Source organism: Carassius gibelio, chromosome B13 (genome assembly GCF_023724105.1).
Source record: "Carassius gibelio isolate Cgi1373 ecotype wild population from Czech Republic chromosome B13, carGib1.2-hapl.c, whole genome shotgun sequence".
NCBI classification, from domain to species: domain Eukaryota; kingdom Metazoa; phylum Chordata; class Actinopteri; order Cypriniformes; family Cyprinidae; genus Carassius; species Carassius gibelio.
The window spans coordinates 7,130,760-7,150,391 of NC_068408.1; the positions used below are offsets into that span (position 1 = coordinate 7,130,760).

The following is a 19,632-nucleotide window of genomic DNA, read 5'->3' on the forward strand; positions in this document are numbered from 1 at the left end:
GACTTCACAAAATCGCTGGTGTTAGATTCATGGAAAAGTTAATCCAAAACTTATAGTTATTGTCATGTTGTTTCAAATCCATATGTTGTTATTTTCTCAAATCAAATTGAGTACATAATTACAGAACTCTGATTATAGTGAACTTCTCCAGTGGTGAGTGAAATGTGCATTTTTGCATCAATCTACCTGGTTTTCATCACGATGGAAGTAATCAAGCTCTATCAGATGGCCACGCATTAGGTGCATTTTCGGTTCAGCACACTTAACCATCAGAATCTCTTCTGCATGAGCAGCATTTAGCCTCTCGCTTATATCAGAGTTTAGTTTCAAGGTGACACTGTAGGACAGCTGATGGGGCGTTCACACATAGTTGAGATTTCAGCAGTTTGTAGTTTCCAGCAATGTGAGTGACAGCAAGTCCTGAAGGGATGCAATATGGCTGTGTCCTTCAATGCAAAAAAAAAAAAAAAGTTGTAAAAAGTTTAACTTCATGCAAACGAAAAGAAACGATTCTTTAAATAACAGTGAATACACTGAAGTACACTAGTGTCATTATCATAAATTATTAAATCAACTTATGTCAATATCACAAAAGTGTCAATATCACAAAAGAACTAATACTAGCTCACTAAAGACAGGTAAATAGATAGCAATTAAATAAAAATAAAAAACGAATTGCAAGCAATAGGACAAAAAGAAAAACGTAGAAAAAGTAAAGAAATACTACATACAGTACATTATGTAAAGTAAATGTATAAAAACACTGCTATTTTTTACTTTATAAATTAAATATATATATTTCTTATTAAAATGACAAAAGTGTTTTAGTTAAGAGCAGTGAAATTTTCTCTTCTTTTGTTTACTGATTAACATTAACGATAGGAATATTAGACTGCTGTCACTTTAAGAGCTGCTCGGATCCAATATACAGTTACAAGTTTTCTTTCGCTGCTGTTTGCTTTCACTTAAGAACAATAGTCCAAAATCTTCACTGGTTGACAAATTTCTACTGGTTAATCATGTCTACTAGTATATCGTACACCCTTAATGGAAATATTGAATAATAACCCCACTAATTATATTCATTATACAATTGGGGGGTTGGGCATATTACCCCAATGTTATAATTTAATCTTTTTACTTCAAAAATTATAATTGTATTAGCATTTTACCATATTCGTCTTTTAGCTTAAGTATAAATAATATATAACATATATATTATATATAAAATCATAATGCTTGCATATAAATAAAAAATAAATACATAAATAAATAAATGTTACTTTTTAGTAATACAATGCAGCCACTCAGCAACCTCAATCAATACAATCAGTATGTGTGAATGTTTCTTCTTCTGCACCCAGACCTGCATTTTCAACACTTCAGGATCTAAATCGTTGTCTCTTCAAATGCACATTTAGCACACTCCAAATTTAGGGATAATGATATGGCATATAATGAGCAGCAGTTTGATTCAAGCTGTGCTCTTACATCCTCAAAGAACCCTGTGATTGTCTGCACATCTTTCCGGCTCTGATTTACCAGAGTGGATGATGCAGTAACTCACTGTCCCCAGCACTGACCTCTGACCCCTGCAGACTGCCAGACAGGTTGTTATAATCAGCCACAGACAGATGATACTCTCTGAAGCGCAGTTGGTGGCCAGTGATTGTCTCACTTCACTGTGACCAGAGAGCTTGTGGTACAGGGTCACGCCAGGCTGTGCTGACAGAATGTGTTAGCAGTGCTTACCCGCCGCTGGCCAGTGTCACCCTCTCTAGAGCTCCAGGGTGCACCGCTGGAGAAAGACTGACTGGTTTAACATCTGCGTCCCACTCCCACTGCGTCCTCTAAAAGCATAATGCCACTCTCTTTCTGCCACTGAGGCTTGGGCCATCATTTTCTGTAGCGTCACGCTAACTCAGTTGAGTCATACCGCTAACACCCAAACTCTCACTCAACCACAACACGTCAGCCAAGATGCAACAACCACACAGTACTGGTTTCAAAACGCACACATCTCCCTCCTAGGACCCACAAAAATAGAAACATATGAGACAAGCACTAAGATACAATTAGAGCTGCATACATATTTAAGAAGGCTCTGTGTTTGACTTTTAAGAACGCATAAACATTTTTGAGGGTGCGGAGCGAGTCAGATTAGGTGGGAATGAGTATATAAATGCCATTACTTTTGAGCATTCTATTCATTCTATTTATGAATTTTGAAAAGGTGTCTCATAAATTGCACAAAAAATATTAAGCACCACTGTTACCAACACTGATAGTAATAATTAAAAAAGTTTACCTCAACGTCAGATTAGCATTTTAAAATGATTTCTGAAGGAACATGTTACACTGGAGACTGCAATAATGGCTGCTGATGCCATGAAAGGAATAAATTACAATTTAAAATGTACTAAAATAGAAAACAGTTATTTTAAATTTTAATAATATTGCGGTTTCAAAAAAAAAATATATATAATAATAATAATAATAATTTATATATATATATATATATATATATATATATATATATATATATATATATATATATATATATATATATATATATATATATATATATTACTATGCATATGAGTATATCCATATTAATTGTATAATATTAATATTATAATGTATAAAAATATAATCTGGAAAAAATAGAGGAATAAAACAGGATCAGCATTAAAAAGTGTGAAAACACCTGCTTTAAAGGACACAAGTGAAATTAGTGGTGCGTTTCACTGAAGTGAAAGGTTTGAGAAGCAGGATATTTAAACAGTCTCCGTTTGCTCTTTATTTAGTCTCAGTGGTGTATTAGAAACAACTGATACACTGAAGTGACCTAATTTGCGACAGGATGCTTCTTAGATGCATTGTGCTCATAAGAGTTGCACGTTAAGTATGTTACCTAAGGAACTTGTGGTCTCCAAAACAGACAATAAGTGCTCTGATTTCAGTTCATTTCCTCCTGCAGTTGCAGACTCCAGCTCATCTATAACATTCCCTCCCTCTAATATTCTCCATCAAAACAGCAGGTGAAAATGGATGCTACTGCCTCAGTCTAAACTCTGTCATGCGTTTCAGTTGTTGGATTGCCAGTTGGATGTGCTCTGCAGGTGAAAGTCAGGTTAAGAGTTAAACACGTGTTTGGGAGCTGAAAGCACATCCTCTTTACTGGATCCCCTCTCCACCCACTAGAGTATATGAGCAGTAAAGAGTAGAAGCGTGGAAGAGGAGTTGCATGATTTAGCCTGAAGCAAGGAGTGAATTGTTTGAAAGGCAAAGCGCCTGTGTTTTCTCTTGCTCCAGGATCACTCTGATACAGCTGTGCATGTCATTTTAACGGGCCATTATGCAACAGTGGCAAAGTAGTAGTTGCCAGAGTGGGAAAATAAACATACTTTTATTATTAATGGACAGAAAGCTATAAAAAAATACAAAATGTACAGTAAAGATCAAAGACAGATTTACACAGGTGCAGAGACAACCAAATAGTCAGTAGCCTCGTTTCCAACGGCCAGGGTTTTTTGGCCTGATGAAAACCTTAGGCCAAAGCGGGCCAGCTGGGGCTAGAGGAGAGGTTATGAACAAAGGCGGAGTTTCTCCGCGTCTGGAGAGCTCAGCGCTGCGGATCATTTCAGAAAGATAACAGCTATAACTGCAGTATTAAAGACTTTTTAAAATAACTTGAGCTCAAAACTCAAGAAATTTGAAATAACTTGATCCGATGTGGATTATTATCACCATACAAGGCAGAAATATTTATAAGCGATGTAAAAAGACTATGCACGATAGATATTAACATTACCACAGTTAACATTGTAAATGTGACCGTTTAAAGAAAAAGACATCAGCTTCTTATAATATTATGTTTTTTGTTCTGGAGCTTTCATAAAAATAGAGATATTATCATTCATTCTAAATTAATTCATTATGCTCAATGTATCACTTATAGTAAAACATTGATGCTTTTTAATTTGAATATTTAACAAAGCATGCAAACAAACGGCCGCTTTTATTATGTTCGTGTGTGATTGCACTAGTTCCAGTGACTTATTTCTTAGTTTTGATGAGGTTGCGTGACGTTGTTCCTGAGAGACGTGTTTTAGTGACGCGCAGTGGAGCTTCAGGACCAACTGTGGAAACGGTGCCCTATTCTGGCCTCGGTGCTACTGGCCCGAGGCTATTAGCCCCGTCCGGCCCATTTTAAGCCCTGGCTCGCACTGGCCTGGCAGTGGAAATGCGGCTAGTGTGGACTTTTCCTTTTTTTTTTTTTTTTTTTTTTTTTTTTTTCTTCTCGAGTCCACAGATAATAAAATACTGCATAAATCAAATAAATTGGGGTGATATGGAAACCAGGCTACTCTCTGTTTTCAGATGTGTAGTCTGTTAAAATATTATAAAAATACAAATTAAAAACAAACAACAAAATAAAATAATATAAAGCAAAAAAAAAAAGATGTGATCTCAGTGACAAAGTGACATTATATTTCGTAATTCCCTTGGAAAACCTTGATATTCAAATAAATAAATAAAAATATATATATATATATATATATAAATTATTTTCTATGTATGTCTAGCTCTAAAATATTTTATTAGGTAGATATTGCAATATGTTAATTATTTTTTTATTTTATTTTTATTATTTTTATGGTTTAGAAGAATATCTTTAGAAATCCCTGTAATCAGAAAAGTAAATGTAAATAAATTGGAGAAAAAATGAAGAATGCTGAAGAATATTTAGCTATTGAAAGCTATGAAATATTAAAATATAAATAATTTGTAATTATTTTCTTGAATTATTTTAATATATTTGGGGCCTTGGAGTCAAATAGGTTGAATAGATAAACAAAACTGAACATTATAGAAGTTAATGGTATTTTTGAAAACAACATAAAGGACCTTCCTGTGGACTTCTGCCCTTTCAAAAGTTCAATCTCAGGTGGATTTTGATTGGCTGTCATTGTTTTTATTCATCACCTAGAGAAAATCTGAAAGCGAGTCCAAATAAATTGTTCCTCTGTGTCATTTTAGTTGTGGTGCGGACTTCCCGTTCCTCATGCCATTGCAACGATTATATACTTATCGTTATAGTTATCATCCTTGGTGTGAATGGAGCTTCACACCTGAAATTTCTCTCACCTTGAGCACAGAGACACGCAATGTAGAAAACCTGAAGTGGAGCTGGAGCGGAGTGATTACAGAACACTTTGAACAAGGAGTGCAAATATCTGCCACTCCAGTCCACTCATCGTCACAGCGCTCTCTGCTTTTTTTTTCTTCTCGCTAGTGTGTTTTCTTATCTCTTTTACAGCTCAGGAGCGCACAGGTCTGGCCTGCTGTGATTACACATCCTTTATCTTCCAGGCAGGCCGGCTCCGGCCTCGCTACATTACTCGAGTGGCTTTCACCTGAGCTCTGTTTGCTCGTCAGCACTATTAAAGAGATTTGTAGAACGTGGCCAGCGGTTGGATAAGTCAGTGATTTAGTGCAGGCGAGAGCAGGACTGCTGAGAGTGTGGCGTTTTACTACAGATGGTAAGGACTGGGCACGTGAGAGCTCAGGATTCAGTGTTCGCTGACCCATTTTCTGGGTGTGACGATAATGTGAGTGAAGATACCTTTGTCTCACCCTGTGACAAAAATGGAAATAGAGGATGAAAGCAGACGGCAAGAGAATGAGGTTGCAGAAGGAGGAGGAGGAGGATGGCAGGATGCTTGAACAGTCATGCTGATTGATTAGATGAGAAAGGTGTAATGGGAGACCTTCGTGCTGATGTTTAGACCCTCCTCTCCTGCTATCGATCCCTTGGGCTGCCTGGAACAAGATAGGAGGTTCCAGCTCATTGGGATCCCTCTACCTGTTTAATCACTCTCCACAACCGCAGTCGCATTCTTCAGAGGAAACCAGGAGACCAGGACTGTGTTCTGGTGGGACAGAGCTGATCTGTTGAGACAAGACAAGCTCAGGCTTTTCAGCCCATAACAAAAAACGACACAGTGTCTTGTCGGGATTGGGATAAGAGTGTTACAATAAGCCATTATATGCCACTGAGGACTCAGTACACAAGATATGCAAACACAGATGCTTCTAGCTATGCAAGCTCAAATTTCACGTTGCTGTTTTAAAAAAAAAAATGTAAGAAAACTATGATGCAACACAACGGGGTGTTTCTTTAGCTTCGGTGACTTGTTTCCCAGGGGTTGATTTATATTCAAATAAATATTTAGATTTTTTTTCTTGTTATATGAATATCCCGGAAAACTTTACAAAAATAACTTAAAATAAACATAAAATTGACTTTAAAAAAAAAAAAAAATGTATTGTGATTAATCGTTTGACAGCATATATATATATATATATATATATATATATATATATACATACACATACATCATATATGTAAATATGTGTGTGTGTGTCTAAATAAAAATATATATTAAATTTAACATATATTTATGTGATTGTAATTTTAGTGCTAAAACTTTAATTGCAATTTAAAATGTAACTTTAAAAAAAGTTTGCTGTGTTTTTTTGTTGGCCACATATTGCCCAAACTGTTGTAAATATATATCAATACGGCTTAAAGAAATAAATAAACAAATTAACTAATAGTAGTTCATTAACATGCCAATTGCTTGTATTATTTTGCAAAGCCTCCGTGGGTTCTTAATATGTGCAATAAAAATACGAATTATTATTATTATTATTGTTATTACTTATAATACTAATTTTATAATTACTAATAATAATTTTATCGTATGGAACCATGCCATATAAAATATTAAAATCAAGAACCAAATTATAGACCAAATTATAATAATAATTTTCTATTTTATTAATTGTGCATCCTTATCTGTAAGTATGCACAAAACAACTGCATCCTTGATTGGTCACATATTCAAATCTGCATTTGCATTCTAGCATGAACTATGTTTCTGGCCTCAGAGTTCACCTGGCTCACTCCAGGGGAGCAGGAACTCATTCACAGAGAAGATTGCTCATGATGGACAGGCAGGAATGAGTTTCATCTCATCTTGCTCTTATATAACTGAGGAATGAGCTGTCTAATGTGCCGCTGGGTGCCGGGCGAGAGAGAGTGGCTTTGGGGATTAAATCACCCCGTCTCCTGGGGACGAAGGGACAGCAGCTGATGTGGACGAGGCTCCTGCTGGATGCGCGTGCAGTCGTGTAAAGAGCTTTAGTGGGGTGACGAGTATTCGGCTGACAGTCACTGGGGATTAGTTCCCAGCGCAGCACAGGCATAAAGAGAGGCTGGCTGTAAAAACACATTTCTCTTCCCGTCCTTCAGTGGGGGCTAGTGTGGGTCTTTAATCTGACTGCCTTCCTCTATTGCGTTTCAGCTCTTTCAGCCTTTCCTGCTGCATCTTAGAAGTCTCGCAAAACTACTGGCTTTGCATTAAAGACAAGTTACTTTTAGCAGTGTAATATCTGTGCAATTTTTTCATGTAAAAATGACACAGAATGCACATTTTAAAGTAGCATTGTTTTTTGTAAAATGTGAATTTAGCATGTTCTTTTATGTCTGCAAATATATTTTGGTATTTCTATGCTTTAGTAAAGTCAAAAAAAAATACATATGCCACTTTTAAAGAAAAGTTGTTTTTAGTAGTTCAAATATCTGTTCAATTTGTTCAACTTTAAAATGTGATTTATGAACATGAAAGTTCAAGTGGACATTTTGAAGCTCTCATCTATAGCATTCATCAAGTTGAAGCATAATTAAAATCTTTAAAAAAAATTATATCCATGTTAAGAGCATAATTTTAGTGACCCATACCTGAAATATATATATAATATTGTTTTACTGCATTTCTAACTGTCCACTTCCATTCAAAAGTTTCTAAGATGCTTTTTTGGCTTGCTGGGGTAAAAACAAAAAAAAGCAAGGATGCCTTCAACTGATTAAAAATAACATTGAAGACTGTTAAACTTACAAAAATTTACATTTCATAGTAATACTGTTGTTTTCTATTTCAGCTTTCTCAACTTTCCTGCTGCATTTTAGAAGTCTTGCAAACCTTGCAATACAGAGACGTTGTATTTAGTAGCACAATATCTGAGATGTTTTCATCTTTTAAATGTGATAAATGAGCATGAGACTGCAAATTGTCATTTTTAAGATTGTATACATCGCTAGCATTCATAAAGTTAAAACATAGTTAAATCTTTTAAAAATAGCTTCTCCTAACTCTCTTGGAAGAGACCCTTTTAAATCCCACTTAGTAAAATCCTAGTTATGACTTGAATTATGCTTCTTAATAGTGCCATAAAAGCTGGCATATTTCAGTTTTGTAACGGAGAGATGAGTGCTTCCTAACCTCATAATGGATTTGAGACACATTAGCAAACAGTTCAACTCAAATTCCCTTAGTTTCATCATTTACTCATGATGCATGAGTTAGTTTATGAGAACACTGGATATTAGAAGTGGTTCTTTTCAGTGTGATTACGAAAAAGATTCCTCAGGATGCTGAGCAATAAGGCTTGGATTTCACACCTTGTTAGGTCTAGTATGTAAATACACTTTAAACGAGAGAGTGCGTGTTAGTGTTCACTAGGGAGGGCAGTACCATCATGTATTGCATTCCTTGATAGTGTCTTTCAGTAATCGCCTAGATTGTTCATTTCAGAAGAGGAATAGAAGCTGAAATGGCTGTTTTGAGATGCTAAATGGTGCAGTATGCTTCAGGACTCTATATTTAAATGTATTAGTAGTATCCTAACAGGTAGTGAATAATGAAGATACACTAAACCTATTTTTTAGGTTACATGTGACACATTATGTATCTCTTGATTTGTCTATGCCACCCTGGTCAAGGCTGAACTGTCTATTTTTGAGGTAAAAAAAAAAAGCACAATGCATATTTCACAAACATATGTTGTCAACCCAAGGGAAGCATCTAACAGAAGTACCATCATATTGCCTTCCATGATATTGCCTTTCAGCACTTGTGCAACTGCACTCATATTCATAGCCTAAATATTTCACTTTCAGGTGGGGTACAGAGGAAAATAAGCCAAAGTGGTCTAGCTCACACAGGCCCTCCTCAGGGTTTGTTTTCCTATCGGCCCAGCATGCAACACTTAAAATTTGTGCTGGTAGAGAAGCATGAAGGATAAACTATAATTTGAGATGCTAAATGATCCAGTAAGATTTCTCTCCAATTACTTTCAAACTTTTCTCCCTGTGCCCACGCACCAATAAACTCAGTATCAACTAAGGTTAAACTGGTCACTTTTTGTGCAATGAAAATGGCATCCAAATAAAGACTGCATAATGGAGTGGAATTCTGAGTGGCCTGTCCCTGAAAAGTTTGGGATTAGTTTTCAATAAATAAATACAGACATACACACAATTATTCAGAAATAATGCATTAAATTGATCTTTAGTGAAATGTTACATTGAAGACTTTTTAATTAAATTATTTTTCAATTTAAACTATTAACTTTAAATGTTATTAAATTTAAATTTTGTTCTTTGAAGAGTATCCTGAGAAATACTGAAACGAAAAAAAAAAAATATCACATTCTCACAAAATGTTTAACTGTGTTCAATATGAGAAATGAAAAGGTTCATATTTTGGTTTTTGGAGTCCCCAACAACAGGTTAATGTATACAAGGTCTAAAACCACTTTCATTGTCTTATAATATGCATTTATTTTTACCTTACTTGCTCAACGACTCCCAAAAGTTTCGCTCAATTATTCATTTTTCCAAACCCCTGGCTTGTGTGATGCCAATCTGCGGTGATTGGTCTGATTGGTTTCATTTTCATTACATCTTGCCTGTAATGCCTGATAAAGCAGCGTTTGTAAGCGCAGTGCTGCTTTGTGTACAGCGTTACCAGGAAAACCACTATTTTTACTGATCCAAAGGCATCTAATGGCAAAGAATGAATTTGCATTTTCATTCAAACCAACGTGAAAAAACCAAAAGACTGTACCAGGTCTTAAAAACGCTGAAGTGCAGTGCCCTGAACTCACACTTAATCCACACTATCTGAAATGCTACTCGAGAGCAGTATTCAAGACTTAGTGCATCCCATCATGCATCATGTTCTGGAAATAAATAGCGAGACTTTTTGCCAAGATCGCGAGAGGTCATGGAAACCTTTCCAATGTAAGTTAAATATTAATAATAATTAAATATTACATATAATTTGGTAGTAAAAGAAAGTGCTTTACATTTTAATGGTGCAAAGGTGAGTATATTTATTTTGTACATCATTTGCAGCTCCTTTTTACCACTAAATTAGAAGCACCAGAAATTGAATTGTGTCGCCTGGTAATTAGGGACTACTGAACAGACATTTTTAAGTTTATTTTAACATGCAAAATATTGCAAATAAACAATTAAACTCTGTAAACACTTGTGTTTTTACAACACTATAAGTGTGTCCCATCAGGTAATGAAAAGTAGTACACACACTTGAACACTTGGGCCGAATACAGGAAATATATCATAAAAATATTCAAGTGATCAAGTTCAAAGACCACAAGTTTGAGTATTTGGACTAGGCAAATAACTTTAAAAGAGGTGCACTCTCATATTTAAAACTTTGCAGGATGTTTAAATTCACTTGGAGCTGTGTTACACACTGCATGAAATTTTCATAAATTCATAATAGGGGCACTTTAAAATAGAAAATACTTATTTTAACTGTGGAAATTCCGAAAGGGAAAAAAAAAAACATTACAATTAATAATAATAAAAAAAAAATGATTATATAAAAAGTTAAATTAATATTTATAATATAATTATTTAATAATTTCAGTGTTTCATTGTATATGTATATACATGTTAAGTTAGATATATTTATGATTGTACAAGTCATGTACAATTAATCATTATTAATAATAATAAAATAATAATTAAAAAAAAACATTAAAATTTTAGTAATTCAACAAATATAATTCAACCTTCAACAAATTTACGTAATTAAAATGGGAATATGTGCATTGATGATTGTAATTTAGAGTGATATAAAATAGCTTGATATACCATAGATCATCACTACTACAGATAGATTTCAATGAAATATTGATTGCTGAACTTAAAATGACCCTGTTCACCTGACACAAGCCTGCACAGTTTCGAAAAAGTTGCCAATATGTCAGGGCGCTTAAGATAAAGCGCATTCTTCTGCCGGCCAGCAAGCTGTCCAACCTCAGCCAAAGACAGAGAGATGAAACCAAAGGCACACCAATACTTCGCCAGGATCTCAAGAGATGAGTCAACAGCTGACAGGGTTTTTTAAAGCTCATGTAAATAGGGACCCGGGAGCGTCCAGAGTGAGTCTGGCCTCAAAGCGTCGCTGAAGGGGAAGGCTGATGTCAGTTCCTCTTTCTTCTGCTGTCACTCCAGCGGATTGGAGCGGATACAAGAGGATCGTGACCCCTCTGGCGCCCTCACATACTAACACCTCTGACTCATTTTGGCAATGGCTGATTGTGATGGCAGTTCCCCTTCACCTGGGATGTCAGGGTTGGCACGGTTTCCAAGGTGACGGTTGTCTCCATGAGTAACTAAACTCAGCAGAATCCATGACCACACACAAAGAGTATATCCACACCATACAAACATGTGCAACTGCATTTCTCAATAAAGCACAATCTTTTGATAAAACATCTATAGTTATATCTTGCAGGCTTATTAAATGGGGGGGGGGGGGGGGTTGTCACAGATATACAGTAAATTGCATTTTTAAATATATTAAAGGAATAGTTCAACCAAAAAAATTAATTAAGGATTTACTCACCCTCATATCATCCAAGATGTTGATGAATTTGCTTGAACAAATTTGGAGAAATTTTGCATTACATCACTTGCTCACAAATGGATCCTCTGCAGTGAATGGGTGCCGTAAGAATGAGAGTCCAAACATCACAATAATCCATAAGTAATCTAAACAACTTCAGTCATTCATTTAACTTCTTGTGAAGCAAAAGGCTGCATGTTTTTAATAAATAAATCCAGAATTTTTAAAATTCAATTGCCTTTTTATGTCCTTTAAGTCCTTTATCCATAATATTGCTTTCTCCAGTAGAGAGACAAATTCAGTCCAAAAGAGTTCTAAATATATATTCTTGAAGATTTCAAATGTGAATTGTCAACTAGAGGAAGGACTTTTTCACTGGAGAAAGCATTATCATGGATTATGAACTTATATTTAGGCAGAAGTGACAAAAAAAAAGTTAAATTGTCTTAATGATGGATTTGTTTCTTACAAGCACACTTTTCACTCTATTAAACATTAATTGTTGGACCGGAGTTGTGTCGATTATCGTTGATGTGTTTAACGGCTGTTTAGACTCTCATTCTGACGGCACCCATTCACTGCAGATTGTCAATTGGTGAGCAAGTGATGTACATATCTCCAAATCTGCTCTTAAAAACAAACTTATCTTCATCTTGGATAGCCTGAGGGTGAGTAAAATGTCGAGCAAATAACATTTTTGGCTAATTTTTTCTTTTTAAAATGGAAAACGGCTATTTTCATTGCTAATAATAATATTTCACAATAATAGTGTTTTACTATTTGGATCAAATAAATGCAGTCTTTGTGAGCATAAGACTTCTTTATAACCTTACAAACCCCAAACATTGGATCCATTATGTATATTGGTGATAAGCTGGTGTTTTCAGCAGGGAAATTTAGCAATTGTTAGCATAAGTAAATCCAAATCTCAAAGTTGCACATTAATGATCACCTTGTTTATCTTTTAACTTTCTTGTTTAACTTTCTTTCTCCACTTAGCCCTAAACACATATATTTCAGTCTCCCGTTAGCTTACTAAGCTCAGATGTTTGACAATTATTTCTTATGTTTGGAAGGAATTAAGAAAGAATCCAAAATAAGTGGAGGAGTAAGGGGGAAGAAAGTTAAAGCTTCGTTCTGTTGCTGGCTCTATTCAAATCTGTATTTCTGTCAGAATGATTGAAGATTGGTCTTCGTTTATGAGCTATCAAAGAAACTAGGTTAGGTATGGGGCCGAAACTTTTTTTCACTGTATGAAAAATTTTATTCACTGTATTGTGCTCAATAAACTGAGCCACTCTATTCCCTCATGGCAGCTCTGATATTCTCTTTATAACTCTGTGGGCGAATTGACTAAACACTTCTGTCACTTTAGCATGCAGTATTTCAATACCAAACTCATGCATCTTATTTGCATGGCACCTGCAGTCCAGTTTAACCAAGCACAGTAAAAAAAAAAAAAAAAGAAAAAGAAAAAAAAAAAGCCTCAATACTGAATGCATTGTGCAATTGCTATTCACTATAACTATTTATTTACATCAGGCTGGTGATAAACAGAATGTTAAAAGAGACACTCATTTACTTTTTTCTACCAATCTTGGCAGCATCAAACTATAATGATGCCAAATTAGGATCAAGTGATAGAGGACAATGCATAAACTATAGTCAAACAAATAAAACTGTAGCTTATCACGCCATATATTTTAAGAGAATTAATAAGTACAGAGAAAAATATACATGTACCCTTTTTTTTTTTTTTTTTTTTTTTACATTTTACCCTTGTGCAGCTCATAGTGTAATAAAAGTCCTACCTTGTACTAATTTGCAGCTTTTAGAGGTACAGATAAAGTGCAAAGGTTTACCTCTGCGAGTACTGACACAGTGACAATCTGAAGTTATTCTTATAACTGACAGGAAAAAAAAATTGCTATCAGCATTTATTTTGTGGTTGTATTTGCACAATTACCTGATTTGCATAATCTCTTTAGTTGAATCAGGTGCTAAAACAAGCATTCAAATAAACAACGTTATCAGCGGGTACAATTCATTCCCCCCTGTATTTTCAGTCAGTCTTCTGTAGTCAACTTAGATAAGGATTATAAGACCAGCAAGTTTGCCAGACTCCAGGTTTGGGAAGGTTATTCTACAGGCAAACTAGCAGATGAGCAGACTTATTTTTGGTCCTGTTTGGGCAAGGGTGCTGAGAATGACCTCCCAAGAGACTGTAGCTTCCCCAGGTGTTCAGCTGTGTCACTGTTACAGGCTTGAGGACAGAACTCAGGCACTGGATTTTAATACCGGCAGCCCTGGTGGCTAGAATTAGCCAGGTGTCTCTGTGTGTGCACAGAGGTGTCTCTGTGTGTGCAAATTGATGTTTGAAGAAAGAAAGGGAAATATTCATTGGAACAGTTTATCTACTGTGATGGATTAGATAGATGAGAGTAAATATTTACACCGTGTCATTACATGCAAGCCAAGAAATATCCATCCTGAAACAATCTCACACTCTCTTCTCAAGCCTGGCAGGTTTTACGGAGTTTCAAATTAAGGCATTTTAACGATTTTTTTCTCTGTCAAGATGAAAATTAAAATAGAATTCCTAATATTTCTACCTCTAATCACACTGTGTATTTGCATTGATTACAAAAAACAATAAGTCATATAAAAGCTTCAACAAATGTGTATTGAACAAAACCTGCTATTTCAGCTTGTTGAGTTCAAAAGAAATCCTCAATATTTAAACAAAAACAAACAAGCGAAACAAGACCAAAAACAAAACCAGACCAAACAAAATGAAAACAAATAAAACAGATACCAACATCCAACTAATCAAAAACCAAACCAGCAAAAACCTAATTAGTAAAAGTTATTTGTAACAGAAAAAAAAAAAAAAAAAGGATTTTGAAATCAGGAATGTTACTTAAACATACTTAAGTTAGTAAACTGGCTATGTTATAAATATTATATATATTTTTTTATTTTTCAGCTTAAAACAACATCAGCAATGAAGAACTGGAAATACTGAAGCTGAAGAGGAAAAACAAACACAAACTAATTGTGACGTCTTGTTTGGCCACAGGAATTGTTCACCTACAACACCTGAGGATCCTCAAATGTCAAGTGTTTTATATTTTTGTGGTCACAATCAAAAGCTCAAAGTTCAATCTACTTTGGGAATATCGTCCATCCTTCCATGAGCATAAAGGTTGCCTATGATCAGTCCAGTGATATTCATCATGTAACATGAGTGCACCAGCCTGAGCAGACATGCAGTGGTCCTGCTACTTTTATTTTTGCCTTTCAAACTCTTGAATGCAGTGGCCTGTCTTTTTCTCTGCTCTTCAAGCGAGACATCGCTGATTTGGTTGTTGACTTTGGCATGCCTGTGACAGAACGAGATCATCAACCTTTTTCCAGTGATTTTGTTGAGTACGTGTGTGGGAATGCTGCCAGTGAGGAATCAATTCAACTGCCTTTGAGTGAGATCTCTCTCAGCTGTGGTCAAAACAATATTTCAGCACTAAGTTTCAGCACTGTTACCACAGACCCAACACACATCCTGTTTATTCACACCACAGTCAGTGTTGCATAGGACAGAACATTCCTATAGAGCTGTGATGCTGCTTAACCACTGATGTCAAATGGAATATGCCATCAATATAAAGGAGTCCAGATGCAAAGAGTTGGCATTTTTCACCCTGACTCAATCATGGATGATTCACATGGACGTAAATGTGTGAACCAGGCTCTGAGCTTTATCTAAATCTATGCCAAAATGACTGCCTGTAAAACCAGAGCTCAGTGCCTGCTGTTTTAAGAATGGAAGCTCTCTTTTATTTATTTTTATTTTTATTAATTTTTTTTGCTTTTCTGATGTGGCATAAGTGGTGTTTTTCTTTTTATCGTAGAATAAATGGTAGCTACTAAACTAAAACTAAAACATACGTGAGGCCTCATTTATGTTAAACACATTTCCTAAATGTTCCTATGATTCCTAAAACAGTTCACAAATCCACCCTGCTTTATTTTGGCATCCTACAAAAATCCCACAAATATCCTTATTAGTAGGAGACTGTTTAGATTCCTAAATTATCCCTGTTTACATGCACATCACAATTTGAATCAAAATCATATTTTCCCAAATATCTCTTGTTATTTTTCAGTAGGTTTTTGAATCTTTTTTTCTGGAAGCAGATAAAAAAAATATAATAATTAGCATTTGTCATTTATATTAGAATATTAATGTAAATGTAAACGTTCTCACTAATTAATTTATTCAGGCAGTAACTCATTTGCATCACTTAAAGTCATCTGAAAATTCAGTGCGAAAAAAAAAGAAGACTTTTTTTCACATTCGTTTCTGCCTTTATATATGTCAGTTTGTTCATCACGTTAATTCATTTAGTATCAAGCATGTGTATATTATAAATGAGGCCTTGGTCAGAAAAGTGTGACTTATGCAAATCAGAGTATTACAGTAGCGACCAAGCCAGATGTTTTAACATGGTATGGTAAAGTAATGCAAAAATATATACATATATTTTGTAAATAATCGATATACACAACAATATTGTTTAGTTTCACCCTTCAACTGCTAGTCCAGGATGATTATTGTGAAGTATCTATTGACAAGGTTTTTGTGTGCTGTTTTCTGATCAATATGTGGTTGAGCTGAAATCCTGAACACTCTTGGGCTTTTACAAAACATGAAGACACAACATTTAAGTCTAACCCCAAGGATGTCTCTGTTGAAAGAAGTAACATGTCATTTACAGCAAGCTAGACTACTGAATGGCTGTTATTTGTATGTGATGTCTTGGTTTCCAGTAAAAATGTCTAAACATCCTTACAAGATGAATTTACTTGGAAAGCAACTTTTGATGTGGTATTTACTGGAAAACAAGATAAAAATATTGTTTGCAGTGCTGTTGGGTACAGTGTAAAATGACTCAGGATTACAGGAACCAGTTTGAACATGGTTTTGCGAATAATACCTGAAAGCTACTTCAGAAACACAAAGAATCAGTACAAAGGACATAACAGACACAAACGTGTGATTCATTTGATGTGAAGTGTGGAGTGGCGCAGATCTTTGAGAACTAACTCAGGCTGTTAAGATGTATCACTTTGTATCAGTTCTTGTTTCACCTCATCTAAGTCTTTCGCATTTTTCTGATCGTGTAAAGTCAAATATCAGTCTTGGCGTCCATGAAATTAAATGCAATTTCAACTACAAATGGATTTCAAAATATTTTATGGTCAATATATGCTGTGGACTAGAAATGATATATTTATTATGAAAAAAATATATATTAAATGCAAACTATGAAAGCATATGTATGTAAATTGAAAGAGTTGTGAGTTTCCTGTGAAAAAGTGAGAAATTAAGTCTGTACTGTGCACATTTGTAAATACACTTGATAATGATTATTTTCACTTTCAAACTATAAATGTGTTTCTGAGTATTATTTTTGTGACATGAAAATATTATAAGTCTGTATGTCCAACTGCAAAAGATTTAACAACAGAATGATAGAACAAATGGACAAAAAAAATGGAACGGATGACAGATATGGTGTCCCATACTTGGAATTTGTGCTCTGCATTTAACCCATCCAAGAGAGATACATCTCTCAGAGATGGCAGAGAGCTAGATATTCTGCAGATGTTCAGCTGGTCCATGGTCAAGACAGTCACAATTACATTATTTTGTAAACTGGTGTCCCATCGGCTGAGATTGCTGCTGAAAGATGCTGCTTTGGAGGAAAGGAACATTATGCACATTTTTTTTAGCCTGTGGGTATTAGTAAGTGGTTGCCATATTGATCGTACATGCGTTCTGATTTCAGGGTTATTAAAGTTAATGTGTCTGCACACAGTTAGCCCCCAGCTGCACTTTGTTGTGTGTTCAGACCTTACAGAGGTTGGAAACAGTCCATTTTTCTCCTTTAGAACTGGAGATTGCAAAACCAGATTTAAAGATTAATAGTTCACATCAAATAAAAAAGTGGTCAAACTATTATTTTTATTATTATTATTATTTTTATTTTATTTTATTTTTTTAAGTAAACACATAAAAATGAAAATTCTGTCATGTAGTGCACTTGGATACATTCAGTTCATTCGCATTAAGCAGTATTTACTACATTAGTAATATATATATATATATATATATATATATAAATTTAACTTTATTATGATCTGATAAATTACAAGTAATAAAGATATAAAGATAGATATCATAAAGGTATTATAAACATTAACATCACAAGTTTCTATAAAGTTGCTTCGGTATTATATTGTGAAAAGTAAAACAACTAATAAAATTGATTTGAAGGGAAAAGAGCAACGTGAACATTTTACTATATATCTCTTATGATACCAAACATGTTTTTAACAACATTAGGGCCAAAAAAGATGGGGTAAATTATTTCTGTAACACTGAACAATATGCACATTACTGTAAATGTATATTTCAATTAAAACTAAAGTAAAATATTTTAAGCATTTTTTTTTCTCTCATGTTTCTTCAATCTGTATGTTCCTCTCCTTCAGATTGTGGCACACTCAGTATTTTCAGGACGGCACCACTATAATCTAATTACCTGGGCAAAATCAAATCACCTCCTGGAAACAACCCGCTAAGGAAAATATTTCAAAGGCTCTCACAAGGGCAATGACCTGGACTCTTAAAACAGCTTGATTTAATTGACATTCATTTGAAATCCTGTGTCAACGACGAAGACAGCCCTTCCATGCATAAATAGATAATTTTCAGCAATAGTGAGCAGTCAATATTAATATTCCCTTCCTCTATGACATCAACAGAGGACAAACACTCACAAAAACACACACTTCAACAATACTTTAGTCACAAGTGACATTCACGTTTACAAAATTTGTGAAGGGCTTTTGTTTCTTCCCTCTCACCATACACACAGTTTGCCTTCAACTTCTCTTAGCATTTATATTGAAAGTTACAAATATAAAGGAACAGGATTAAATAATTTACAAGATATCATAACACAATCATAAACACACACTGCTAATGCATTTTAAATAATTAATCAACCATTATTTAACAGTAGACAACTCTGTACTGTCCAGTGTTCTTTTAGTGTTATTATATTATACTTATATTTTAATATTTTGAGATAGCATTTATCTATTATATAATATAGCTTTTATGTTTCATATATTTTACTTTATTCTGTTTTCAGTTTAATTGTAGTGTGTTTTAATACTTTTTTAAATTGTACTTTTACTTAGTTCTTAACATTCAATTTTAGTTCAAGTAATTTTAGTACTTGTTTTGCAAATTTCCAAGCAACATTTTGTACTTTTATTATTAATATTATTTTTTAAATCTATTATTTATATTTTAGCTTTCTTTCAATTACTAAAAACTGGTACCATCACTTAGTTTTGGAGTCGCTAAGAAGTTTTTCATCACAATCAATGAAAACAAAACAAAAAATAAAAAATGTATATATATATATATATATATATATATATATATATATATATATATATAAGGGGTGTAACTGTTCACAAAATTCACGGTTCGGTTCGATACACTGATGTCATGGTTCGGTTCGGTACGTTTTAGATACAGCAAAATGTAAAAACATCTCAACTTTTCAGAATGCCGCAAGAGCACCGTGGGTCATGTGACAAGAACTAACCAATCAGCTTCATCCTTTCCCGTGACAACATTGAAAGCTCAGCCAAGATGAAGGAACAGTTGATCATAGTTGTATATGGATTGCAATTTTGAAATAAATTTAGTAGCAGAGCTACTGCAAGCTATTTTTAGAGCTGCAAATTTAGAGCGTTTTCC

The 19,632-nt window shown here is 34.5% G+C and overlaps 1 protein-coding gene across 1 annotated transcript in view; it reads left to right on the plus strand.

Moving 5' to 3' along the window:
• Positions 1-17,244, plus strand: part of zgc:171482 (zinc finger protein) — a 58,944-nt gene extending 41,700 nt beyond the window's left edge. The window contains exon 6 of the mRNA XM_052571904.1: positions 14,779-17,244. Within this exon, the coding sequence (XP_052427864.1) occupies positions 14,779-14,800 (22 nt within the window). The 3' untranslated portion in view covers positions 14,801-17,244. The remainder of the gene's footprint in view (positions 1-14,778) is intronic.
• The last annotated feature ends 2,388 nt before the right edge of the window (positions 17,245-19,632 follow it).